General features: G+C 49.0%; 1 protein-coding gene across 4 annotated transcripts in view; it reads left to right on the top strand.

Annotated features, from left to right (window-relative positions):
* Positions 1-1,015: 1,015 nt before the first annotated feature.
* Positions 1,016-27,575, top strand: part of CUX2 (cut like homeobox 2) — a 288,423-nt gene continuing 261,863 nt past the window's right edge. For 2 of the 4 annotated variants that reach the window (XM_044930185.2, XM_044930184.2), the window contains exon 1: positions 1,016-1,230. In XM_044930185.2, the coding sequence (XP_044786120.1) occupies positions 1,168-1,230 (63 nt within the window). In that variant the 5' untranslated portion in view covers positions 1,016-1,167. The remainder of the gene's footprint in view (positions 1,231-27,575) is intronic. The other 2 variants (XM_044930178.2, XM_044930177.2) reach the window with 1 other exon arrangement.

The following is a 27,575-nucleotide window of genomic DNA, read 5'->3' as shown; positions in this document are numbered from 1 at the left end:
GATTGTAACAGTGGCAGAGACATCTGTAGCTGTTAATGATCCAGAGCTAGGCTAGGCCCCCTCAACATATAACGATACAAGCGAACCCACTGTGGGAGGAGAAACCATTCCAGAGGTTTGGCTAAGAACCCTCTCCAGTAATGGGAACAGTAAAACGACCTCCCATTCTAAAGTTGTGAGGAGCCCATGTAACTGTACTAAAGGCTCCTGAAAATAGTAACAAGAATCTCTATTGCAGAGGATCCCCGGAAAGAACCCAGTGCTATGACCAAGACAAGACATCGCCTCTTAATAATATAACTCTACAATGGCGTGGACCCTGCGCACGGCAGTGGTGACATTTCCGACAACTCAGTGGCGCCCCCGGGCGGCTGCCACCCGCCCACTGGCCGGCTCCCAACAACCCGCCGGCAGGGTAGTCTACGCAGCTCTAGCTGGCGGCTGATACCCTCGGATGCGAAGCTTAGCTGGCTGGCGAAGGAGCGGCGGCAGCCCGAGGCACGTGTTGTGTGCTCCGATTGCAAAAGAAAAAAAAAATGCATTGCAAACTATTAACTTTTTTTTTTTTAAGTATGCATTGCTGGGGATGGGGGATAGACAGGTGCGAGGCGAGGGTAGGCGCCCCACGTACCCGCCGCCTCCTGCCCCCGCAAACTTCCCTTTGCATTGATCAGCACGTTACGTCAGTATTGATAAGTTTGCAAAAAGCCAAAGTCAAGTGCAATCGCGCGGCACACCGACCCCGGACTTGGGGGGGGATATGCAGCGAGCGCTCCGCGGGCCCGGGAGCCGGCTGCAGGCAGGGCAGCGGCGGCGCCAGCGCCTCTCGGAGACGCTGCCTCCCCCCCACTCCTCTCCTCCCACCCCATCCCCGGCCGCCTCCCCCGGGCGGGCGCCGAGCTCCCCGCCCCGCGCCCTCCTTCCGCGCCCTCCGGGGGTCGGGGGGGGGGCGCACGGCTCCCGGGCCCGGCGGCGGCGGCGCGGCGGCGCCGAGGGGCAGCGGGTGGCAGGAGGCCGGGGGGCGCCCGAGGGGCCCCGGGAGGTGGCGCACAGGGCCCGGACTGCCGGCGGCGGCCCCGGGGCTGGGGGGAGTCCAGCCCGGATATTGAGTGCAGCCATTGAGAAAAGCCAAACTCTTGTGTGTGTGCGTCTCGAATAGCCCCCAAGATGGCCGCCAATGTGGGATCGATGTTTCAATATTGGAAGCGATTTGATCTACGGCGACTCCAGGTTAGTGCGGGCAGCACCGGCCGCGCGGCCGTGGGGAGCCCTCGGGCGCGCCCTGGGCGCACTGGGGAGGTCCCCGGGAGGGCGGTCGGGAGCCCTGGGGAGGCGGGCGGCGGCTGCTGGGGCTCGCAGGGGCTCGACTGCCCGCTGCCTATCGATAGGTATTAGGAATTGATCTCGCCGCTGCTCTTTGTTCGGTTCAATCATCGATTAGCCGCTGCGACCATGGAGAAGCGCTAGTGAGCCCATGGCCCGGGGAGCGAGCCGGCGGGTGAGCGGCGGAGTGAGGCGCGAGGAAGGCAGGGTCTGCGGTCCCAGGCAGGGGGCTGCAGGCGGGACCTCGGGCAACCCCCCTTGCGCCGCACTTTGCGCGCCTCCCAACTTCGCGGCGCCCGGGGAGGCCGTGAAGCGCGCCGCGTGCCTGTCCGCGCCCGGCTGGGGCTCGGGCGAGGGAGGGAGGGAGCTGGCGGGCTGGGAGGAGGAGGAGGCGTGGGGGGGAGGCATCCGGGGTTGGCTAGGAGGCGGCTCCGCGCCCCGCCGCCCGCCAGCACCTCCGCCGCCGCCGCCCGCCTAGCTGCGCAGCCCGGACGCGCCGCCACCCGGGGGCCGCTGCTGCCGCCCCAGCCGCTGCAGCCACCGCCGCCGGACTGGCCGCCTGCACCGGCAGACCTCTCCTCGTGCCGGGTTCTCGGGGTTCGTTTTTGCCTCTTGCTTTATCCCCCTCGCCAACCTCTTTCCAAGTCTAGGTGGGGACGGGCGGTGGAGATGGGCCCGGGGCGCGCGCAAGTTTGCGCTCCTGCCTCAGGGGCCTTGGAGAGCCAGGAGCTGTGCAGAGCAGGTGACTTCGGGCTCTCGGGCCCACTGGAACTTTTAAATAGGAGATTCCCTCGCTGTTTTCTGCCTCCTGCTTTTCCTCTCCGCCACTCCTCTTTCCTCCTCTCTCTAGTCTCTTCTTTCTCTTTTCCCTCTCCCTCCCTGGGGCGACTCCCTTCCAAACTCCAGCACTTTATCCCCGTTCCACCTTTTTCTGGGAGTCTGTGTGTCTCCTCCAGATTTGGGGGTTATTCTTGCTGACCCAATAGGAGACTGGGCCGCGGGATGGAATCTCACAGAGAACTGCGCACAGAAGGCACAACGCTAGCCTCTGTCCTTTCCCAGGTGCCCCAGGATGCTCCTGACAAGCCCCCAAACCCAGGAGTCTCACCGAGGTGCGGTGGGAACAAGGGGCGGGGAAGTGGTGCTGGTTACCGGGCGATTAAAGCATCCTGCCTTGGCCTTGACATTCTTGGAAGAAGGGAGAGCATCAGTCTGGAGATAAAAAGGGACCCGCTTTTTTTTTTTTAAATCCGCCTGCAAATCTCGTTAAGTTTCTTCTGATAAGTGGTTCCAGTGCCCTCCTCCTCCTGGTGGCTTCCCAACCCCCCTCCTTTCTAACCCCTCGCTCCCCGCAGGCCCCCTCCTTCAAAGCCAGTGAGCTGGAGAGAAAATCGGGGCACTCAGGCATGCAGTTAATAACTGCAAGTGCCTTGCAATTCCAGGTCCTCACTCGAGTTGGGGCTACAGTTTGGTGGCCATCTGAGGCGGGCAGGGCTGTGAGCTGTGGTTGCTGTTTTAAATGATGCTAAAGTGGCCTTTCTGGAAGAGTGGGGGATGGGGGAGGGGGAGAGAGAGAGAGAATGGGAGAGAGAGAGTTGGGCAGCCACATTGGGCTTGGCACGAAGGCCAATGGTAATCGTATTCCCTGCTAATGTTTGTAAATGAGACCCGGGCACGGCTGGGGGACAGCGTCTTTATTTATGATTGATGTTCTGTAACATAAGGAATGACAAGAACGTGGCAGACAAGAGGAGAGGAACCAGAAGGGCTGGCGAAAGCCCTTTGCAGGGTCCTATTGTTATTCTGGGCTGGAGAAAATTTCCGCGGCGATATTTACAGCGCTGGTATTTGCTCCCGGTTGGCCGGAATGTCAGTTAACACAATTTTCATTAGATAACTCGTTTTCAATTCGGGGAGCTTGGGCTGCAACCGGGAGGTGGAGTGAGACCTGGGCTGGGTGCTGAGGGGTGGGTGCGGCTCCCAGGGGGCTGATTTCTGAGCTGGAGTGGAGGGGGTGTTGAACCTCAAGTCTCTCCTGTCTCAGGCTCAGGGGTCTTTTGTGGAGCTGTTGAGGTCACCCAGATCTTGATTTCAGTTGGACTCCCATTGATCTGGGAACCCTTTGTTAGGGTTTTAGAAGATGCTGAGGTGAAAAGGCAAATTTGAACTGGAAAGGATGAAGATGGGGGTGGTGGAAAGCCTTGTTCAGGTGATGGGAAAATAGAGCTAGGACCTCTCCCCGCACAGGCTGTATACTTAGGGTGCAGGAGGGAGGGATATGTTCATTAAAACAATGGCTGGTGTGTTTGGCACAAAAGGAGAGGGCTCTGGGGAAAGGGTTAACCTCATTTACATGGATATTAAGTGGGGGGGGGTGTCCCTTTGGGAGTTTGAAAAGCTGTACACTTTAAGAGAACAGACGTACATGTGGCAGCAGTGTACAAACATTGAGGCCCTCACATCTGCCGTGGTCTCTACCCTTGTCCTGAAGTGTTCAGATTTTCCCCTGCCCAACAGGCCTGTGCCCCCCACCCAGCCCCATATTCTCACTGATGGCATTTTTGTTGGAAACGGATTATGAGCCTAAGCACTTTCGCCTCGGATCATCTCTTGTGCATAACGCTAATGACTCCTGTGCCACACTTTTATTTTCATTTTTTCCCCTTCCCAATTTCCGTTTACAGGGGAGATAGCTAGAAAGGAAAACTTCAGCTGGCTCGTTCCAAGATCTGGGTAGGAAAGGTGGGCCCCCACTGCAGGCCCCGTGCAGGCCAAGAGCTTTGGGCTCACTTGTCCCGTGGCCCCGGATGTTTGTTGAGTGTGAGGAGGTGGGTATAGCTTCAATTCAGTGGTTTCATGCAGCCTGGTCGCTGAGTGTTGGAGTGGCCAAGGCAGCAAAGGCAGCCCATGTCCCCAGGCCAGACCATGCTACCAACGCCACTCCGATACTGGCAAGAAAGGTGACCTTGTACTGGCCCATGCACAGCCCTCTGGAAGTATATATTTTTCAAATATAGAAGCAGTCTGGTTATTATTCCTTCCAGTGCCATCTCTGGACACAGTGGGGCTGTTTTCCTAGGATGGAAGTCTGTCAGCAGTCTTAATGATGGTGAAGATGCTGTGACAGTGGGTACCCGGCTCCAGGATCCCTGAAACTGCTTCCCTCTTTCTTTGCTGCTGCTTTTTGTCTCGGCTGCTGGCAGTCCAGGAAACGAGAAGAAATAAAATTCTATCCCAAAGTTAATGCTAGGCATATTTCATTTGGTTATAAGATTGCTTTATGGTGAACATTACTAATGCAGTATTTTTTTATGGCTTTTCTGTGTATAGTCGTCGTAACCGTATTCATACCTTTATGATTTTCTTTTTCTGCTTTACTTTGCCACTTTTTTTAATGATGCTCTGGGTCCAGTCTCTCGTGATATCTTTTTTTTTTTTCCTTCAAAGAGTGTTAATCAAGCTAACAAGAGTTGGTGCTCAGTCTGAATGCACATCTGTTTTTTGGGAGGAAAGAGGTTGGCTGGAAGGATCACACTGTACGAACTTGGGAGGAAAAGGCAAATTCTGCTTGGGGTGTGAGCCTTTAGGGAGGAAAACTGATGGGTCCTCAAATGAGATAAGCTGGACTTTTTGTAAGGAGTTTTGGAGAAACTTCTAGGAAGGCTCAATTTCTTGGCGTACGGGAGATGGGACTTGATGGAATGTTTTTCTCAGCTCAAAGTTTAGAAAAGAGCGTGGATGTGATTAAAATATTATAACCTTATGATATTCTGAAGTGCATAAATTTTACATATCAGCCACAGAGAGTTTAGACATCCATTAGAGCCTCTGACAGCTTGACTTATCTAAATGTGCTATCATTTAACAATGTGTCAAAATTCCTCTTTCTTTAGATGACAGCAGTAAATAAGCTATCAGCCCTGTTGGCGGAATCCTAACTTTGGAAACTTCGCTGTAATAGAATTGCTGCCGGGGTGGGGAGCATATGAGCAGACCAGGCTTGGTGTGGCCCAGGCCCAGGCCCGTGAGATGGACTGGCATTAGGCGAAGGCTGTGGGAGCTTGGAGCGGGAGGAGAGGGAGCAGCGGGAGACAGAGGGATGAGGGGAGATTTCTAGCGGCAGCTCTGTGAATACGACCAAACCATTGGCCAGCCCCCTGGACCCTTCCAGGTCCAACCAGTGGGTGACCCCATTCCATCTGCCTCTCCAATTCATTGTAAGCCACACCCTGTGAGCCTGTTTTGCAGAAGGAGCTAGAAACAGGTGTTGAGAATTTATATAAAGAACCCAGCAGTCTTTTCTGGGCATCCCAAAATTCTGAATTTCTCAACTCGACAGAAATTGCTTCCCAAAGATGGGCCTCTCTTTGAATGCTGGAAGAAAAATGAGCAACGTCTCATCCTTGACCGCTTTTGCTGTTGGAGGTCTCGAAGTTTCTTTTATTAATACCTGAATTCACTGTAGAAAATTGAGAAACCACGGACAAGCCTAAAGAAGCAAATAAGTGTCTCGGTGGGTTATTTCAGATGAGCACGGTGCTATTTTGACCAGAGGGAACAGCTTTTCTGATGATGGTGGTGCTTTTTTTTTTCTTTCCTTTTTCTTTCTTTCTTTCTTCTTTTTTTAAACTCTTCTGTTAAAGGGAGGATTCTGTCTTCGAACTTGACATTCTGTTGTGGTAACCTTTCTTCCGTCAGATAGAATTTCAAATGTGAGCACCTCAGCAGGTGCTAAATTTGATCCTGGATGATGGTCGAGGTGGCTGTCCCAGAACTATGGTTTTCTCTGTTGCTTTCTGAAAGGGCTGAATTTCTGGGGGCTTCCAGTTATCTAACTCAGACTGAGCCTGGCAGAGGTTGAGTGTGGGAAGGGGACTGAGGTAGTTGGCTGCCTTTGTTTCTGGCTTAGGAAATCAGGGTTCAGTCTTCTATTTGATTTTTCTGTCTGGGGGATGCTCTTTCTTAATGACAGTGGCTTATATCAAAGGTGTCAGGGAAGGTGGAAGTAGTAGGCAGAGGGGAAGGGCCCCAAGAGCAGCTAAGAAGTACAGTCTCTAGCACTCCTGGGTGAATCCCCTAACATTCCAAGTCTCCCATTTCTTAATCCTTCTCATAGACTGGTTATGCTCATCTGGTTCGCTGTACTCGGTTGCTGTAAAGGGAAGGATGCTGACATACTTTGTGTGCCAGTTAAATGTATTGCCTTTTCATGGCCTCAGGGCCCATCTTGGCAGTGATGAGGAGCCATTGGTCTCTTGAGCAGAATTTTGAGACAAAATCATGCCTGGAATGGAGTTCTCGGTTTCTAAGCCTAGAGGATCTCTTCAGAAAATGGTTTGTAGTGTTTTGTAGGATATGAACAATCAGTTCCTATCATACTTAATTTAAAAATCCAGAGTCCTTTCCCCTGATTGTAAGACTCCAGGTAGTCGAGCCTCCCCTCCCCCCCCCCCGCCATTATCCTTCTGACTTCGTCTCCAGCGTCTCTCCCCTCCTTGCTCTGTTCTAGTCACAGTGGTCTTTTGGTCCCTCAGACTCGTCAAGCACATTCTTACCTCAGGGACTTTGCACTTGCAGTTCCCTCTGCCTGGGACTCTTTCTCCTGATCTTCCCATGGCTGGCTCCTTTGTGGTCTCACCCCAAACAGCTGAAGAAGCTTCCACTACCCTTTAATGTGCACATGTGCTTCCCCTTCTTTAAGGATGGTGTTTCCCTGAAGGTTTCAACCTCATGACCTTCCCTAGGCTCTTTAGAAACCATCTAGGTCAGCCATCAGGGTTGGCAAACTTTTTCTGTGAAGAGGCAGATAATAATATGCTTTAGGCTTTGTGAACCACGTGGTCTATGTTGCAAGCACTCAGTTCTGCCACCGTGGCATGCAAATAGCCACAGACAAGAAAAATGAATGTGAATGGTTGTGTTCCAGTAAAACTTTACAAAAACAGGTGAAGAGCTGGATTTGGCCTGAAGGCCATAGTTTGCTGAGTCTGGTCTACAGGTCTATAATGATGGCGGTAGCATGGCTGAAGTGTTTCACTTTCCAGTTAAGAGTGTTAAGGTAGATCACATGTAGTTCCAGAAACTTGTTTTCTACCCTTTCCCTCAAGAGGGAAGTAGGAGGAGCCAAGATGGTGAGGTGCCCCTGTCTAGCTTCCAGGCCTGGCTCCATCACCTATTGGCTATGTGATTTTTGGATGGGTCGCTTAACCTCTCTAAGCCTTATTTCCTTGTCTCTAAATGGAACTAATAGGAATCTCCACCTTTTAGATTGTTCTTAAAGATTAAAGCACTTTAAGTGTGAAAGTGCTTAGCACAGTTTGGGACACACAGTTAGTGTCCCATAAGTGTTTTACTTCTTATTGTTGTTGGTATTTTTAGAGAGTAAGAGAGGAGTGAGAAAACCAGAGGAGCAGTGGGTCCTGGAATTTGCTGGCCTTGCAAGCTTGTTTTAGAGATTACTGGGCACTTTTTCTCTTCTCTTTTCCTCCATTGGGGGCTTACTATATTAATATATTACTAATATTATATGTGATGTCTTATATCTTGGGAGCTCAGACTACAGAGGTTGCAGGCTGGGAGCTATGTCTGGACCACGGATGTATCTGTCCAGATTAGTGCAATATTTAAAACCACTTTTTTAAATATAAGCTTCTCAGCATTTAAAACACAGAAGATGTTACCTAAGAAATTCAGATATCCAGTATCCTGTACAAATCCGACACTCTGGCCGCGCTCGGCAGGGAATGGAGACCTAGCAAGGGCATGACAGAGGGAACAGTGGTGCAGAGACCCTGGGCTGAGGGTCTGCAGTGGCTCAGACAGCTCCAGGGGCCATGAGGCGGGTACCTGTCAAGGCCACTGGCTGCCATTCTCCAAGTGCCAAATGTCAGACGAGGCTGCATTTTCAGAAGAACCGAAAGGCCCTGACCAGCTTCATGAAGATACATGATTGGCCTGCCGTCTCTGCTTTTCCTCAGTAGCTCAGTCACCCTCAGAGTGGGCCGGTGGCTGCCCCCTCCTTCCTCGTCCTTTCCCTATGCATCCCCTCTGCCATCCTTCAGCCGAATGAAACAGCAGTTCCAAGATATGCATTTGCCATTAAAAAGAAAGAAAGAGAAAAAAATCAATCCTCCAACCTCTTTGGCCTGAGCTGGTTGTCTGCCCCAGAAGCCTGGAGCCGAGCAGTGCTTAAGACTCTCTGAGCCGCCGTCGCTCAAACTCGACGGGGTAAGTGGCTCCCCGGGAACCATTATGGTCGATTGACTTGTCCAGCCAGCTGTTTGGAGTGTGGGTGCTGCAGACAGAGAGACCACAGGGGTCACCAGCACAGCCAGGTCGAGTGCAGATTTGCTCAAGTGAGGCAGTCACTCAGAGGCACTCAGGGGCTGGGGGCACCTATTTGAGGTGTTGGTCCATTATGGATGTCCATGGGCTCCAGGGATCTGAGGTGTCTAGTGTGGGTGGCAAAATCAAGCCCTGCAGTCTCCCACTCCCAAAGATATTTAGTGAGGACTTGGGGGCCGCCTGGCTGTATCCCAGCTCTGCCTCTTACCAGCTATGTGACCTTGGGCAAATCACTTAACCTTTTTGAGCCTCGGTTTTCTCTCTCGTGTAAAATAGGGATGATAGTAGTATCTGCCTCCTTAAGGATTGTGGATTAAGTGAGTTAGTGCATGTAAACTGTGAAATCTGTGCCTAGCACATAGATGTGCTATATAATGTTAATAATAATAACTGCTGTTGTCCTATACTTTGAAAATGTATTGGTTTAGCCAAAAAAATTCATTCAGGGTTTTCCATAAGATGGTACAGAAAAACATGAACAAACTTTTTGGCCAACCCAATATATTCACCACTCACAGTATAACTAAAAATTGTGTAAATTATAATAAGTAAATATCATAAATACTATCAGTTCAATTCAGTCGCTCAGTTGTGTCCGATTCTTTGTGACTCCATGAATCGCAGCACGCCTGGCCTCCCTGTCCATCACCAACTCCTGGAGTTCACTGAGACTCACATCCATCGAGTCAGTGATGCCATCCAGCCATCTCATCCTCTGTCGTCCCCTTCTCCTCCTGCCCCCAATCCCTCCCAGCATCAGAGTCTTTTCCAATGAGTCAGCTCTTCGCATGAGGTGGCCAAAGGACTGGAGTTTCAGCTTTAGCATCATTCCTTCCAAAGAAATCCCAGGGCTGATCTCCTTCAGAATGGACTGGTTGGATCTCCTTGTAGTCCAAGGGACTCTCAAGAGTCTTCTCCGACACCACATTAAATAATAATAACATGCTGGCAATATCATGGTGAACAGGAAGACAAAGTGCCAGTCCTCACTTAGCCCACAGACAGTGGGGGGGGTGGATGCATATATTACTGGACAACCAGGTGTGTAGTCACACACGGACATTTGATTCTGAGATAGCATGTGGCAAAAAAACTGCCTGAGTCTGAGCATCAAGGGAGCCTTCCTGGAAGAAGTGACCCTTTAGCCAAGGTGTCAAGGACAAGGTCAGGGAAAAGCATGCCTGGGAATAGCGTGTGCTAATACCTTGAGGTGGGTGGAAAAACAGTGCGTGCAAGAAACTGGAGGAAGGCAGTGAAGCTGGTCACAGATTCTGAGCGGCTATTGTGGTGGTGATCTAGTCACTAAGTTGTGTCCGACTCTTGCAACCCCATGGACTGCAGCCTACCAGGCTCCTCTGTCCATGGGATTTCCCAGGCAAGAATACTGGAGTGGGTTGCCATTTCCTTTTCCAGAGGATCTTCCTGACCCAGGGATCGAACCCAGGTCTCCTGCACTGCAGGAAATTTCTTTACCAACTGAGCCAGGAAGCCTTGTTGGACCCACCTTTGTCCTCACTCTTGGCATCTGTCAGTTGGGAGGAAGGATGAAGTATAAAATAAGATTATTTAGCACATGTGTGGCCTGGAGTGAATCTATCTCAATGAGTACTTTGTAAAATACTCAAACACCACATCAGCCTTTGTTGTTCAGTCGCTAAGTCCTATCTGTCTCATTGTGACCCCATGGACTACAGCACGCCAGTCTCCTCTGTCCTCCACTATCTCCCAGAGTTTGCTCAATCCCTGTCTGTTGAGTTGGCGATGCTATCTAACCATCTCATCCTCTGCCAGCCCCTTCTCCCTTTGCCTTTAGCATTTCCTAGCATCATAGTCTTTTCCAATGTATTGGCTCTTTTTATCAAGTGGCCTAAGTATTGGAGCTTCAGCTTCAGCAACAGTCCTTCCAGTGAATATTCGGGGTTGATTTCCTTTCGGATTGACTGGTTTGATCTCCTTGCAGTCCAGGGGACTCTCAAGAGTCTTCTCCAGCACCACAACTTGAAAGCATCAATTCTTCCATGCTCAGCCTTCTTTATGATTCAACTCTCACATTGTACATGACTACTGGAAAAACCATGGCTTTGACTATACAGACCTTTGTTGGCAAAGTGATATCTCTGCTTAATATACTGTCTAGGTTTCTCATAGCTTTCCTTCCAAGCCTTAAGTATTGCTTTAATTTTTTTAACAAGGTATTCAGCCCAATTCTTGCTCTGTTGCAAAATATGCCCAGTTCCCCAACTTCTGTTTATCTTGGAATCATGGCACCGGGCCATCAGGATGCAAATCCCAGTTCTGCTTCTTCCTAGCTGTGTCCCTTGGGTAAGTTAGTTCCTCTTTCTAAGACTTGGTTTTCTCAGCTGTCAGGTGGATATAATAATGGTACCTCCCAGTGGTGGCCCTGAGAAAGCACCTTGCAGATCTTTGTCTATAGGGAGTGTGATGGGCAGGTGGCACCAGATCCTGCCCTTGAAGATCACCCGCAACTGCCACAGCCAGGGACTGAGTGTAACAGGGACTAAGAGCAGACTGGTTCCTGGGACACATGGGATTCATTTGTAGGCTCTGGACTCCTCTGCAGTCTAGGGTGCTTCCACTAACCAGCCAACCTTACCAACTTTCCTTCCTTCTTCTCTCACTCACGCCCTCCCTCCCTCCCTCCCTCCCTCTCTCTATTCTGGCTCCCTCCTGCAGGGTGTGGGTATTGATCCTGATAAACCTCTTTGTCTTGTAATCCTGCCTTTGTATCTTCTTCTCAGAGGACCATGCTTTCCTACAGGAAAGATGAAATGAGATTTGGACCTCTACCCAAGGCACCTAGTGCATAGAGAGTGCCCAGTTGAGGTATCTTTTATGTCTTGTTGGGAGCCTGGGTGGTATCACTCTCAGCGTTGCCTCTTTCTGGTTGCCTGTTCTTACCTGGGCCCACTGTGTGATTAGGTCCTCCATTCCCTTTTGTATCCCTTCATTATGTTTTGCTGTCATTTCCTGACACGCCTCCCCTTTTTATTCAAGCAGTCTGGCCTCCTCACTGTTCCTTGAACACACCAAACATATTCCAGCCTCGGGGCCTTTGTACTTGCTGTTCTCATTGCATTTCCCAGACATCTCCATAGTGTGTCTCAGTCCATTCAGTCCTCTATTTAAATATTACGTCTTCAGAGAGGTCCTCCCTAAGCTTCCAAAATGCCTCCCCGCCCCCTGCCCCGTTTACTGCTATCTGCTTTACCTGATGTGATAATATGTATGTATTTGTTCATTTGTTTACCATCTGTATTCCTTCCTGGGCTTCCCTGATAGCTCAGATGGTAAAGAATCTGCCTGCAATTTAGGAGACCAGGGTTCAGTCCCTGGGTCGGGAAGATCCCTTGGAGAAGAGAATGACAACCGATTCTAGTATTCTTGCCTGGAGAATTCCATGGACAGAGGAGCCTGGTGGGCTACAGTTTATGAGGTCGCAAAGAATTGGACATGACTGAGCGACTAACACACACATATTCCTTCCTGAGGAGGGCAAGGACGTAGTAAGTTCTTAATAAATATTTGGATAATGGAGTGGATGAATAGCACAGGAAGGGTGAGGTGGGAGCAACTGCCTTGACTCTACCTTGGGAGGCAGTCCTGGGAGACCCAGCTCCTCCCAGACCCCCAGCTTCTTCACCCATCACTGACTCTTGAAATTCTCTCACTCTATGATTGGGAATTGGGCACAGGCCTCAGACTCGCAGTGAACAAGGGTTTATCTTTAGCTCTGTGAGTCTTGCTTTAGAAACTGGTGACCCCAATTCCGGCCTGGGAAGTAGCTCCCATCCTAATTAATAAATCCATTAATTAATTACTGGGGCAGGCTGTGGACCGTTAGCAGTGATTTGGTGGCCTCAGTCACAGACAACTCAAAGCAGGTTCCTGCAGTCTGTGAGATGGCTGTTGTGGGGGGCACAAGATAGCCAGTTAACATGTTTTAGGATCCAGGTGACATCCTTCTCCCAAAGCCTGGTTCATGGGTCCATATGATCAGCCCAGCAGGCATCAAAGAGGGATCAAGGTCTCTGGACAGCGTCACTAGAGTTGGGGGGATTTCCTGCTCAGCTTCCCCTGGGACTTCTAGTTTATAATCAGGCGGGAAGTCAGGATTGGAGTCTCCCCTTCCCTTTTATGGCTAAGATAGCCTCAGTTTTTCTGTCTAAAATAGAGCTTCCTGCAGTTGTTGAGACAGATTATTCATTCATTCACTTAATGAACATTGTTCAGCACCTGCTATGTGTCACGTGCAGTGTAAAGTGCTGGGAGTGCAGCAGTAAACAAAATAGACCAAGTTCTTGCCCTCATAAAGCTTCTCTTTTATAATCACTTGGAGATAGAAGTACTTTTCTCCAAGTCTGTGAGAGGTAAAAAATGACAAACCAATACAGACATAGCCTAGGACTGGGCATGCTGTAAGCCTTCCCAAAATGGTGACTGTTGTTAATCATGATCTTTATTAACAGCAGTAATAATAACTATGATGATGATGATTCTGTGAGGTAATTCCCATTGAATTTCAGTTACCCTGGGAGCAGTACCTGAAATGATTTGAGCATGGGTTTTGGACCCCGGCCTTGCTGTTTCCTAACTGGGATGCCTTGGGGTGATTCACTGGATTTCTCAAAGTGTTAGTTTCCTTATCTGTAAAATGTGAATTAAATACAGCCTTTACCTCATAGAGACCTTATGGGGGTGTTGATGCAGTGACTGGTAACTGACTGTGGCTCAGATCATGAACTCCTTTTTGCCAAATTCAGACTTAAATTGAAAGAAGGGAAAACCACTAGACCATTCAGGTATGACCTAAATCAAATCCCTTATGATTATATAGTGGAAGTGAGAAATAGATTCAAGGGATTAGATCTGATAGACAGAGTGCCTGAAGAACTGTGGGCAGAGGCTCGTGACATTGAACAGGAGGCAGAGATCAAGACCATCCCTAAGAAGAAGAAATGCAAAGTCAAAATGGTTGTCTGAGGTGGCCTTACAAATAGCTTTGAAAACAAGAGAAGTGAAAGGCAAAGGAGAAAAGGAAAGATATACCCATTTGAATGCAGAGTTCCAAAGAATAGCAAGGAGGGATAAGAAAGCCTTCTTCCATAATCAGTGCAAAGAACTAGAGGAAAACAATAGAATGGGAAAGACTAGAGATCTCTTCAAGAAAATAGAGATACCTAGGGAACATTTCATGCAAAAATGGGCTCAATAAAGGACAGAAATGGTAGGGACCTAACAGAAGCAGAAGATATTAAGAAGAGGTGGCAAGAATACACAGAAAAACTATACAAAAAAGATCTTCATGACCCAGATAATCACGATGGTGTGATCACTGATCTAGAGCCAGACATCCTGGAGTGCGAAGTCAAGTGAGCCTTAGGAAGCATCAGTATGAACAAAGCTAGTGGAGATGATGGAATTCCAGTTGAGCTATTTCAAATCCTGGAAGATGATGCTGTGAAAGTGCTGCACTCAATATGCCAGCAAATTTGGAAAACTCAGCAGTGGCCACAGGACTGGAAAAGGTCAGTTTTCATTCCAATCCCAAAGAAAGGCAATACCAAAGAATGCTCAAACTATGGCACTCATCTCACATGCTAGCAAAGTAATGCTCAAAATTCTCCAAGCCAGGCTTCAACAGTACGTGAACTGTGAACTTCCAGATGTTCAAGCTGGATTTAGAAAAGGCAGAGGAACCAGAGATCAAATAGCCAACATCCGTTGGATCATTGAAAAAGCAAGCGAGTTCCAGAAAAATATCTATTTCTGCCTTATGGACTATGCCAAAGCCTTTGACTGTGTGGATCACAACAAACTGCGGGAAATTCTTCCAGAGATGGGAATACCAGACCACCTGACCTGCCTCTTGAGAAACCTGTATGCAGGTCAGGAAGCAACAGTTAGAACTGGACATGGAACAACAGACTGGTTCCAAATGAGGAAAGGAGTACGTCAAGGCTGTACATTGTCACCCTGCTTATTTAACTTCTATGCAGAGTACATCATGAGAAACGCTGGACTGGAAGAAGCACAAGCTGGAATCGAGATTGCCAGGAGAAATATCAATAACCTCAGATATGCAGATGACACCACCCTTATGGCAGAAAGTGAAGAAGAACTAAAGAGCCTCTTGATGAAAGTGAAAGTGGAGAGTGAAAAAGTTGGCTTAAAGCTTAACATTCAGAAAACTAAGATCATGGCATCTGGTCCCATCACTTCATGGCAAATAGATGGGGAAACAATGGAAACAGTGAGAGACTTTATATTTTGGGGCTCCAAAATCACTGCAAATGATGATTGCAGCCATAAAATTAAAAAATGCTTGTTCCTTGGAAGAAAAGTTATGACTAACCTAGACAGCATATTCAAAAGCAGAGACATTACTTTGCCAACAAAGGTCCATCTAGTCAAGGCTATAGTTTTTCCAGTGGTCATGTATGGATGTGAGAGTTGGACTGTAAAGAAAGCTGAGTGCTGAAGAATTGATGCTTTTGAACTGTGGTGTTGGAGAAGACTCTTGAGAGTCCCTTGGACTGCAAGGAGATCCAACCAGTCCATCCTAAAGGAAATCAGTCTTGAATATTCATTGGAAGGACTGATGCTGAAGCTGAAACTCCAATACTTTGGCCACCTGATGTGAAGAACTGACTCATTGGAAAAGACCCTGATGCTGGGAAAGATTGAAGGCAGGAGGAGAAGGGGACAACAGAGGATGAGATGGTTGGATGGCATCACTGACTCAATGGACATGAGTTTGAGTGAACTCTGGGAGTTGGTGATGGACAGGGAGGCATGCTGCAGTCCGTGGGGTCACAGAGTGTTGGACACAACTGAGTGACTGAAGTGAACTGATGCAGTGAAGCATGGAAAGCTCTTAGCATGGAGCATGGTCATTCCTAGGAAACGAGAGCATCTATTATTGCTTTTATTATCATTGTCATCGTCATTGTTTTTTTATTCACCTCCTGGTCATCACTAGCCAGCAGTAAGGTCGACCAGATCCTTGCAGAGAGACAGTGGATGGGAGGTCAGGCCTCTCCAAATACCGCTTGGCTGGCTGAAGCAAGACCAGGCCTAGTGTTTGCTTTGGAACATCAGAAGGAAGCTCTCTGCGCAGAAATCCTGACAGTTTTTTAACAAATAGTTCTTTCAACCTTTAATGCATGCTGAACAGTGTTTAGAGCCCTTGACGAATATTATCTCATTTAATTCTCACAACCATAGCACAAGAAAACTACTACTATCCTGCTTTTACAGTTGAGCAGACTGAGGCACAGAAGGTTAAGTTCAAGGCCATATTGTCAGCAAGCAGCAGAGCTTGAATTCTAATCCAGGACTCAGGTCCATTGGGCACTCAATGTTCCTGCTCTTGACTCACTAGGGGCCAGAGGTACCTCTTCGGGAGCCCATCTCCCAACTCCCTGCCCCGCTCTCAGGGTTCCCCACCTATAGTCATTATGCTTGTGCTTTCCTCTTTATTTTTAAACATCTTAAAACACCTCATCATTGTCAACTCATGGAAATGAATCCAGACTCACAAGCATGAGAGACATGGGGTAGGGTGGCAGGTGGAAGGTTATTAATAACACAGGAAAGATTCCTGTCTCCTGTCCTGGAAAATGAGCACCACCCAGCCATCCATCCCTGGCCCACCCGCCGGAGTCCAGAACTGCGTGGTGCGCCCTGTCGTTGGGCCGCAAAATGAAATTCTCCGTCCGGGCTGATAATAAGCAGGTATTGATTGCTGCCTTGGTCATTATCAAGATTTATTTAGTCGATATGGCTTCCTCGGTCAATAAATCGTGTCGTTGATAAAGAAAGAAGGGGATAGACTTGTAGGCTTTATTAAAAAAGTTTTTTAGATTTTTTTTTTTGGAACTGTTAAATCTAGCCCTCTTTCGTTGGCTGTATCACCCATACTCTACATTTCATATTTGGCTCCATAAGCTCTTTCCTTTCATGGTGAAACTTAACTCATCACTCTGGTTTCTGGAAGGCAAGACTTGGGGCCACAGCTGCTTCTGAAATAGCCTCTGACACTCAGATATCTGTCTCCTCACTCTTCTGGCTTCCCCTCAGTGCTGGGCTGGGAGTCTACGCCCCGGTTTGTCAATACCCCATTCTCTCCTTTTATCCTCACAACAACCTTTTGCAGTAGGTACTAGTGTTGCCCCACTTTACAGATGAGGAAATGGAGACTGGATTGTTGGGGAGTATCCAGTGCCACAAAGCACTCGAATCTAGTCTGGCCAGTCTTTTCTCTGAACCTGACATATGTTCAGCAAGTAGCAAATACTTGTCTAGTATGTGCTATGGGCCCAGCACAGTGTTAGGTGCTGGATCAGAGAGGGTAAGCTAGACAGATTAATGTGTACTTACTGAGATAGAAAGAATGGAGGAATGAAATGACCAAATGTTACTAAAATCAAGATGAAGAGGCATCTGTTTATTTAGGGTCGTTACTGAGTAGGTAACATTTAGGCTGAAGCCTGAAAAATGAGGAGCCAGTCAGCAAAGTTCAGGTGGAAGAGACTTTGTAGCTACAGGAACAGTGGCGTGCAAAGGCCCTGAGGTGGGAATCCCCTTGGCACATCTAGGAACTGAAGGAAGGCCAGTATGGCTGGGACAGGATGGTCAGGGAAGGGAAGGTAGGAGACGAGATGAGGTCTGAGTGGGAGGTAGACCCTGTAGACCGTGGTAGGGGATGGATTCAGCTGGATTATATTCTCAGGAAAGGGAGACGACATTGAGGGTTTCAAGCAGTGGAGAAACAGGATCCAGAGTGTGCTTGGTTCCCTCTGGGTTCAGCCTGATAGAGAACAGTGAAGGAAGGGAGGGAACGTTTGGAAAAGAGATAAAAGAGAGCTTCTTTGACAGTCTGATGTGTTATCTCTGTCCAGAGAGGGTCTTAGTGGTGAGAAGCCTTTGGGTGTGTACAAGTGTATTGAAGACTACATCATTCAAGGAGGGGAGGGTGGGAGAAGGTTTCCATGGGGACATTCCTGATGCCCCAGCCAAGTGGTAGTTGTGCTTCCTTAGGAAGGGAGTGGTTATTTCCCTTGTGCAGATGGCCAGCTGGTGTTTTAGAGGCCTCTCGTGGCAGGTACACATGGCCAAGGGGTATTGTATTACCCTCCTCAAAAATGGAACAGGTTCAAGGTGGTGCAGCAGGGCTTGAGTTATATTCTCAGAAGGGCTCTTTGCACACTAGCCTTGTGGGTCTGGTTTCTAGCATGTCTTCAAATGTTGCTTAATAGTAAGGACCATGAAAAGATGAGGTGACTAAAATGGTGTAGATATCAGAGTACAGGCCACATGAGGGTGCTCTGTCCGACCAGGTCCTGGCTGTCATATGTGGGGATTCTGTTGGGTAGGAGAGGGGTTGGATGTCTACCTGGGGTATTATTGGGAATGTGGGCTGGAGTACACAATAAATAGAAATTTTCTTCCCTTTTTGTCTGTGGCCACCCACACATTGGAAGTCTGGCAAGGTTGGTTGTCCAGTTATCTGCCATCATCCGTTCATTCATAGATTTGCTCACTTACCCATTTTTATCCACCCACTGAGTGGTTTATCCAGCTATCTACTTTCTGTTCCTGCTGACTTCATCCATCCATCCATCCAGTCATCCATCCATATATCTAATTATCCATCCTTCCATCTATCCATTCATTTACTTAGCCAGCCAGCAACCCATCATGCCCCATCACTCCTCCCTGGACTTTGGTCTCCCAATTTGCTTACCTGTACTGACTCTGGGAATCATGCTGGTAGTAGCTCAGTGGTAAAGAATCTGCCTGCCGGTGCAGGAGACATAAGAGACATGAGTTCAATCCCTGGGTCGGGAAGATCCCCTGGAGCAGGAAATGGCAACCCACTCCAGTATTCTTCTTAGGAGAATCCCATGGACAGAGAGGAGCCTGGCAGGCCGCAGTCCATGGGATCACAAAGAGTTGGACACGACTGAAGTGACTTAGCATGCATGCACAGACTCTGACCTACCCTACTCCTTTTGACATGTGGAAGTTAGTGGGATTATTAGGAACTGGTTCCCTATTGCCTTTGGAGAAGAAGCCCTAGCATGACCTGGGCTCAGCACAACTGGCCTCCACCCTCCATACCTGGTCTATAGTAGTGCACGTCTTCTTCTTGATCTTCTGTCTAGATGTTCTATCCACGGTTGAAAGTAGGTTACTGAAGTCTCTACTATTGTTGAATTATCTGCTTCTTCCCTCCTTCCTGTCAGTTTTGCTCTCTGTGTTTTGGTGCTCTTTCTATTAGTACATAACTTACTGGAATCACCTTCCGAATTATACTAGCTTCATTCTAGTGCGTCCTCTGCTCTCGACCTTGATCTTGAGCCATGTTCTCAGGGCCCTCCATGTTCCAGACTCACATGTCTGTCTGCATTTTCCTCTGCACCGCCCCTCCCTGCGCATTGCTGCTCCCCTAGCTTGGGACACTGTTCCCTCTCATCCCCTGTCGCCTCCTCCCTGGCCCTGGGAACTTGCTCAGGGTCACTTCCTCAGGGCAGCTTCCCCACTCTCCCTCGAAATGGTGGGGTCCATCTTTACTGCACTTAACATGACAGGTATCACACACAACTCTAATTAACTACTGCCTCCTTCTGTGAACTCTTAGCTCCATGAGGGCACAGAGCAGCTTGTCCTCGGAATCTGGCAGCTGAGGGCTGAGCACATACACAATAGCCTCAAAAAGTACCAGTCAGGTGAATAAACGGGTGGATGTGAATGTCACGTGATTGTATTTCTGTGTGTGCAACTTTGTCTTTTTTGTGTATTTTTGAGTGTATGTTTGCGGGTCTTTGCACATTTGCATGTGTGCCTGTCCTTGTGTCTATTAGCATGTTTCTGTCTGTCTGTGTCTTCATGTCTTTCTGAGTGTCTTTGAACATGTGTCTATGTATCTGCATCTACATATGGGTGACTTGTGTGTACACTCATGTGTGTGTCATTGTCCATGCAGGCACCTTAGTGTGTATCCCAAGCAGCAGCTCCTTTTGGTCTCCTTGCCATGCAGTTATTTTTTGACTAGTTTGGTATAGCATTTAATGATTTCCCCAAAGCTCAGCACAGCCCCAAAGCTCACAAGTATTGATCTTGCTGCATTGGCGGTAACTCAGGGTAATGCAGGGTCAGCCGGCAGGTCCTTCTCAGAGCTGGCGGCTGCACCCGCCTTTCTCCCTAGCCCCAACTTGATCCCTCAGGAGGAAGAACGTCAGGTTGCTAGCTCAGTTCAGGGGCAGAGTGGGGCTTCTGACAGACAGGTTGTCTCCTCTCTTGCCTGTGTGCTGAAGCCATGCCTCATGCCTCAGTTTCCTCCCCTGTGAAATGGGGAAAGCAATAATAGTCACCTCATGGGGGTAGAGGAAATGAGGTAATCTATGTGAAGGGCTCAGTTTGGAGCCTAGCATGTACCAAGCGTTCGGTAAATGTTATTCTATCCCTTGCGTCACGCCTGCTCCCTATTACCTCTCTCCTCAGTAGTGGGAGTGATCATTTCAGGCTATGGAGGCAGAGAACTAAGGACTCTCTTCCTTCAAGGGGGTGCTTTCCATATGTCTTCTCTGGGGCTGTCCGAGGGCTGCACACCTGCTCCAGTGAGAGTGACCTGCTAACCCACAAGTGCCCAGAGAAGTCTAGAGGCTCCGCATAAACATACAGCCTTTCCCCAGTAGAGATGGGATTATGCCCCAGGAGTTTCTACAGCTTCTGAAAATCTACCAGCTGCTTACATAGTCTCCAGCCTCAGCTTTCTGTCTTGCTCTCCAAACTCCTGTATCCTTTCTATCCCCAAACTACCACGCTCCTTATACTTTGCAGCCTTTGCGTTTGCTGTTCTCTGCCTGAGATACTGTTCCCCTTGTTTTTTGCTGGCCCCAGCCCTCCTTCCCTGACTCAGTGCTGAGTTGGGCACCCTCTGTCTCCTGCTTGGACATCCCTGGCCTGGGCTGCTTTTCTAGGCCACCGGTTGATTCCCTGGTGCCTTGCTGGTCTCCCTCATCAGATGGTGAACTCATTACTCTATATTAGCTTCAGTAACTAGTGTGGCAGTTGGTGAATGCTGAATATTTGGTGCCCAGATCAGAGGTCACGATGTAAAAACTGAGGTTCCTGGTTTCTCTTCAGCAGAAGAGCCAGCATGCCTGGGCCTGCATTTCAGACAGGGCAGCAGTCAGCTGAGATGTGTAATGGGGATGGGAATGGAGAGGGTTTCCCATTTTGCACAGCCCCCACTGGGCCCAGTTGTCCCATTGATGCTGTTTGTGCAGCCTCCATAGGCATAGGCTTCACTCTAGGGACCAGCTGTGCTGAAATAGTGACTGTTGTGGAGGTGATTCTGCCCTGTCTGGCCTCAGTGCAACCATTCTGGAAAATGGGCAGAATTTACGTGACTATTAGGGATGAAAGGAGTGCTGAAGGTTTTTGTCGGGGTTTTTTTTGTATTTTTTTGTTTTTGGTTTTAAATTTAACAATTTATCAGAGGTGGCTCTGTGTCAGGCCCAGCTCTTAGGTACTTCCTAATAAATATCATTTAAGGACTTTCCTGGTAATTCAGTGGCTAAGACACCATGCTCTTAACGCAGGGTGCCCAGGTTCAATCCCTGGGTAGAGAAATAGATCCCACATGCTGCAACTAAAGAGTTCACATGCTACAACCAAGATCAAAGATCCCATGTGCCACAAGTAGATCAAGCACAGCAAAATAAATAAATAAAAGTAAATATTAAAAAGAAAACCATCATTTAAATGAGGTAATTTCCATAACAGCTCTGTGAGGTAGACACTATTAATGCTCCCGTTTCGCAGAGGGGAAAGGTGAGGCACAAAAGAGGTCAAGTTACTGGCCCAGGGTCGCTGAGCAGGGTCAGTCTGACTCCAGAGTTCCTCCTACGTTTGTAGGTTCTCCTGCCGCTTGGTATTCCTGTGAATACCCAAAGCAGGGACTGTACAATTGGGAAGGGACTACATGCAGATTTGCCTTGCAAAGGTCTTATGTGCTGATGTTTTGTTCACAATGAACAGTGCCGGCTGGCAGGAGTGGAGGCAAGGGCCAGGATTCCGGGGAGTGGGCACTGATAAGCAGCCGGGATGTCAGGGTGCCAGGAGTCAAGGTCAGAGCTGGTGACCGTGCAGGGACTCCTGAGAGGAGCCAGGCCTGTTTTCTGCCCTTCACATCCTGGGGTAGCTGGACGCGGGGCCCCTTTGGCCAGCAGCCTGTGAGCCTCGCTGAACCAGTGCTGCCCTGGGAGGGTGTTCTCAGCCTCTGCAAGCAAGGGGGTTGGTCCCACAGCCCGTGGCCTACTTTGCAAAATTCATCTCTGGAAAAAAATTACTCTCTGAGCAGAGCAGAGCATCTTGGCATCTCGTGGTGGGTGAGGCCTTCTGAGGCCTTCTGCCTCCCCAGAGCAGGGAGGAGAGAAACCCAGGCCCAGCTCCTGCTTCCCTCTTGGCTTCCAAGGCGGGTACTCCGGGGGAGGCAGCTCCCCCTGCCCCCCTCCCCTGAGTCCCTAGAGCCAGCCCAGCTGCCATCAGTGCATGTTCCCTTGCATCCTGCCCAAGATAGCCTGTTTAGTGGGTTGGGGCTGGCCCAGCTGCCAGCAGGTAAGTGGGCTCGGGCCAGGGCATAATTTGTTTCTCTGGGATATATTGATGAGCTGCCCTAATTAAGCACCTTGCTAATGAGAATCAAACCACTTCACCGGAGTCTGGTGGATCAGAGCCTGAACCAGCCATGGGTCCTAGGCAGAGCACTCAGTTGTGTGGGTCTCAGTTTGTTTTCCACACCATGGTGCTTCCTGTCTTATCTCCCCTCCACGCTAGACCCTGTGGTCTGCCGAGTCCTTCCTGTCCCTGCACACAGCAGGTGCTTAGGGATCCCAGGGGCTGTTGAAAGGGGTGGAAGTATTAAGTCACTCAGCCGTGTTCAATTCTTTGCAATCCCATGGACTGTAGCCCCCAGGCTCCTCTGTCCATGGAATTCTCCAGGCACAAATACTGGAGTGGGTAGCCATTCCCTTCTCTAGGGGATCTTCTCAGACCAGGGATCAAGACCAGGGATATGAACTCATGTCTCCCGCATTGCAGGCAGATAGATTCTTTACCTTCTCAGCCACCAGGGAAGCAAGCACCCAGGGGCTGTTGAGAGTTGACTAAAGAGACATTGCTGCTGCTGCTGCTAAGTTGCTTCAGTCGTGTCCGGCTCTGTGCGATCCCATAGACAGCAGCCCACTAGGCTCTTCTGTCCCTGGGATTCTCCAGGCAGAACACTGGAGTGGGTTGCCTTTTCCTTCTCCAATGCATGAAAGTGAAAAGTGAAAGGGAAGTCACTCAGTCCTGCTCGACTCTTAGCGACCCCATGGACTGCAGCCTACCAGGCTCCTCTGTCCATGGGATTTTCCAGGCAAGAGTACTGGAGTGGGGTGCCATAGGTAGAGGTTAATTATGGCTTTCTTTGCGAGAAGTTCTTGTCACTAGCGGTCAGATCCACTGATCTGTTTCTCGTCCTGGGCCTCTTCACTAGGTCTGTGAGGAAAGAGAGATTTTGGGGATGAGGATAGTACTTAAAATGTGTGATTTATGTTACTGTATCAGTTATTTACTGCTGTGTAACAAACCACCCCAAAACTTACTGGGTAAAATAACTGTTTATATTGTGAGTCAGAATCTTGAGAGTCAGGAATTAGGACAGAGCCCAGCTGAGTCAGGTTGTTTCTGCTCTGTGTTATCTGGAGCTTCAGCTGGGAACATTCACAGTTTGGGGGTAACTCAACAAGTCACACATCTAGCAGTTGATGCTGGCTGTCAGCTGAGACCTCAGCTACCAGCCAGAGCACCAATGTGTAGCCTCTTCATATGGTCTCTCTGTGTGGACTACGTTGGGCTTCCTCACAGCATGGTGGCCAGAGTCCAAGGGTGAATGTCCTGAAGAGAGTTAGGTGAAGAGAAGGTGTTTTCCTAATCTAGCCTTGGAAGTTGCTGGTGTCATTTCCATCTTCTCTGTTGGTCAAGGCAGCTACCAGAGACCACCCAGGTTCCAAACGAGGGGATGTAGACCACGCCGCTTGATGGGAGGAGCGTCAAGATCACAGTGTGGGAAGAACATGAGGGATATTGTGGTAGCCATCTTTAGGAAAACAGTCTGCTCTGGTAAGGGTGGTGGTGGTGGTGAGTCCGCACCGAGTGTGATAGGCCATAAAGAGAGACAGGAGGTTGTGTAAGGGAGGCAGGTGTTACAGAGATGAAAGAGTGAGGGGAGTGGCTGTGACGGGAAGTAGTTGAACAGGGAGATCTGAGTTGGCCAGAGTCTGCCATGGTGGAAGTGGGCCTGATGGTAATGGTGCTCAAGAGACTGGCAGGGCCATCTTTCCTGGCTCTCTGAGCTACCCCCCTTGAAGGCCTCGGGGCGACCAGGCTGATTCTAACATGGGGACCCAGGCCTCGGGCAGCCCAGGCCAACATCCTCCTTAACCGGCCCTGTCTTGTCTCCCCACCCCTGCCCCTGCCATCTTTCTCTCTTCCTGTGGGTCCCCAGGCTCCCCATTCCCTCCAGCAGCCTCCACTTTTTCCAGAAAGAGCGACTCCCACCTCAACAGCCTGGAAGCCCTCCAACTACCGTACTTTTCTTCAAATAAAAGCAGCTAATTAACATTATTCTTTAATTATTGCCTTTATCAACAAGGGGTCTGATTTGTACCAGCAGGATAGTTGCCTTCCCTTAAACTACCCAAGTGAATGCTTCAGTTCCTGGTGCTTTTGAAATGAATTTGATGTCATCTGCCCAGAGTCACTTAATGGGAACGCCTGGGTAATGACTGAACGCGCTAACTCCGTTAGCAGCCCTGGAAGCATGTAATTTGGCCCCTCAGGCAACAGCACTTTTGAAATCTCTGGATAGTTTTGAACTCTCTGTTCTTAATTAAATATGCAATTTTTCACGGTAACCAGGTTAATTCTTTTGTGTTGTGTTGTAATACTGTTAGGAATTTTCATAGTTCTTATTAAACATTATTCAGGCATTGTGAATTCCATAATTAAAAAAAATGAAAAGAACAAAGCTTGATTCACTCCTTTCTTTTCCCTGGCTAATTTATCAAATGAATTTTGCAAATTTTTCTTTCTGTCCCCAGACAGTGTGGCAAGTGTTTTAAAGGGGAAGGATTTAATTGCCCTGTAGGGATTGGCTGGTTATGAAGGATTTGGCTGTTTGATTAGTAAACCCAATTGGGAATGGTCTAATGCTCCGTGATCTTAAAAATTGTCTGATTGTACCCTCTCCAAGGAGGCTTCTCTTTTCGTTATGTAGAGCATCAACTTCACACAAGTGTGGTTATTAGGTAGTAAAGAAGGGGAGAGAAAAAGATCTGATTTTATTTTAAATTGGGGATCTTGGGAGATTTTTTACCCCCCATTTCCCTGGCTGGGGAGGAAGGGAGAACATAGTAGAGGAACAGAGAGAGAGAGAGAGAGAGAGAGGGATGGAGCAATTCTCAGATTGCAGGTCCAAGAGAAGGTAGAGGAGGGCAGCCGAGAGGGTGGGGCCCCACCCGAGGGAGCATTTTGCTGCATCCTTGCAGATAAGGGCACCTGCCATGCTCGCCAGCTGGAGAGGTGCTTATAAGCCAAGGAGGCCCCTCTGCAGGGTTTTTGGGGCTGGAGGGTTACTTTTCCATTTCTGGAACCGGACCTGGTTTCTGACAAATATTTGCAGACCTCCACTGAGCATGGTGGGTTTGTGAGTGGGAGAGGACCGTGCCCTGCAAATGTCCTGATAAGGCCAGGGCCCTTCTGATGAGGGGCTGCTAGGCAGAGATAGCTGGGCCCTCCTAGTGTTGGGAGTAGGACCACTGGCTGATTCCTGGACCCTTTTGATTTCAGTGAGGGTCTCATTTATGTCTCAGCTATCTTCATCTGCAAAATGAGGCAAGTTATTTCCAACCTCTTCTTTCTTTGCTGGATTTCCACTCCGCCCACCTGCCCCCCACTCATGGCTCTCTGCATCCTAGAGGTGGGGAAGTGGCAGATGAATTTAAGAGGTAACAGAGGTCAGATCACACAGGGCCTTCAGGGCCACAGAATGGAGCTGGATTTTTTTTTTTTTTAAGTGCAAAGCTCCTTAGATATTGAAGGAAGAAAGGGATGATTTGGAAGGGATATTACCAAAGAGAAAGTGGGTAGAGGGGGCCTTTGTGCCAGAAAGGGGGCTCTGCCCGGTAGCCCCTCTGTCCCCTGACTGCCTCCTACCCAGATTTAGCATCTTTAGCCCTGAGCTCTGGGAAACTCCCCACCTTGAGGTCACCCTCCAGCTGGTCTGACAGTTGGAGCTGGGGTAGAAGACGCTGGTCACGCCTTCAAGGGTGCTTGAGGGCCTGTGCTGTAGTGGGTTTAAGCAGATGGTTCAGGTTTTCAAGAGAAGCCAGAAACTTGGGTTTTATGAACATTCCTTTAAGATGTAAATGCAGGGAAGAAATTGAAAATAATTAAATGCTGGGCACACAACAGGTTTGCCTATTCATAAATATAAAATTGGACCTGTGGGCCCTGGGTCTTCAAGTCTATCTCACTGCTTAAGGAGGTTCTAAACTAGTGAAAAGAAACATTTTAGTAGCCTATTTATGAAGTGCTTTTCCAGCACCAAGTGCCCTGCTGAGCCCCTGTCAAATCTGAGCTCATTTAACCCTCCCAATTGGAGGAAGCAGGTTGACTCTTCCCTCAGATGGGCAAGACTGAGGGTTGGAGAGGTGTTGCCTGGGGTAAGAATTCCAGGCATCAGTCCCAGTTCACATGGTTTTTTTGGTTAGTAACAGGACTCTGTGTAGAAGGCATGCATCCCCAGGAAACCATGGTGGGGAAGTGGCAGTGACTTAGGTCACATGGTGATGCCCTTGCTTGATTCTGAAGTTAAAACCAAGAGTTGAGGGCCCTGAGCTCTACCTTGAGTGAGCTTTATTGAAAAGTGAAATCAGGTCTCCACACCCTCTCCTCCACTTAAAAGCTTTCAATGACTCCCTGTTGCTTAAGGGATGAAGTCCAAATTTATACCTTGGCTTACAGCACCTGTTGTGGTTACCTCCTCCCACGTGCAACTGCCTCCACCATTTCATCTCTTACCACCTGGTCACCAGCTCCCCAACCAGACTTAAATTCTTATCAGGTCCACAAATGCCTTCCGCTTTCTTACCTCCAGCCTTTGCATATACTGTTCTCCTGCCAGGAATTCTCTTGTCATCACTCTGCCTGACAAATTTCCCTCATCCTTCACATCTCCAAGCTGGGAGGCTTTCCTGAACCTTCTGGCAGGATCAGGGGGCTTCCCCCATAATTATTACATCCCAGTTCATTGGGATTGCTTGCCTTGTCTGTTTTAAGACCCACAAGGGCAGCGTTTGTGTCTGTCTTGTTGACTCTTGTCTCGTGCACAGAGCTTGGCACATCTTAGATGCTCAATAAATATCTGTTGATGGCACAACACTTTTGCTGCTCCCAGGAAGTCTTGGGGAGCAACTCCTAAACTTTCAGGACCTCACTGAGAAGCAGGGGTTAAATTTGATGTGAAGATACTGAAAGGAGCAAATTCTACTTCCCTCAGACCCATCCTGGCCCAGCCCACTCTGGGAGGCTCCGTTGGAGCCTGTGGCCTCTGTGCAGTGTGGACAGGACAAAGCTGCTTCTCCGAGAGCCAGGGCAGGAGTTAGGCTGCTGCGGCTGCTGTCAGGAGCAGAGAGGCTTGATGCCTGCTCCCCCTTTTCTCCCTGTTACCCACTTGATCCTCCAGATGGCCAAGGGTGTCAGTGATAAAGATGAAGGGAAATGACACGGTAACGTTTCCTCCAACCAGAGGAGCTCGAGGCCTTAGAAAGAAAGCA

Source organism: Bubalus bubalis, chromosome 17 (genome assembly GCF_019923935.1).
Source record: "Bubalus bubalis isolate 160015118507 breed Murrah chromosome 17, NDDB_SH_1, whole genome shotgun sequence".
NCBI classification, from domain to species: Eukaryota; Metazoa; Chordata; class Mammalia; order Artiodactyla; family Bovidae; genus Bubalus; species Bubalus bubalis.
Note: the sequence above shows the minus strand (reverse complement) of the source record. Positions and strands in the feature narration are given on the sequence as shown.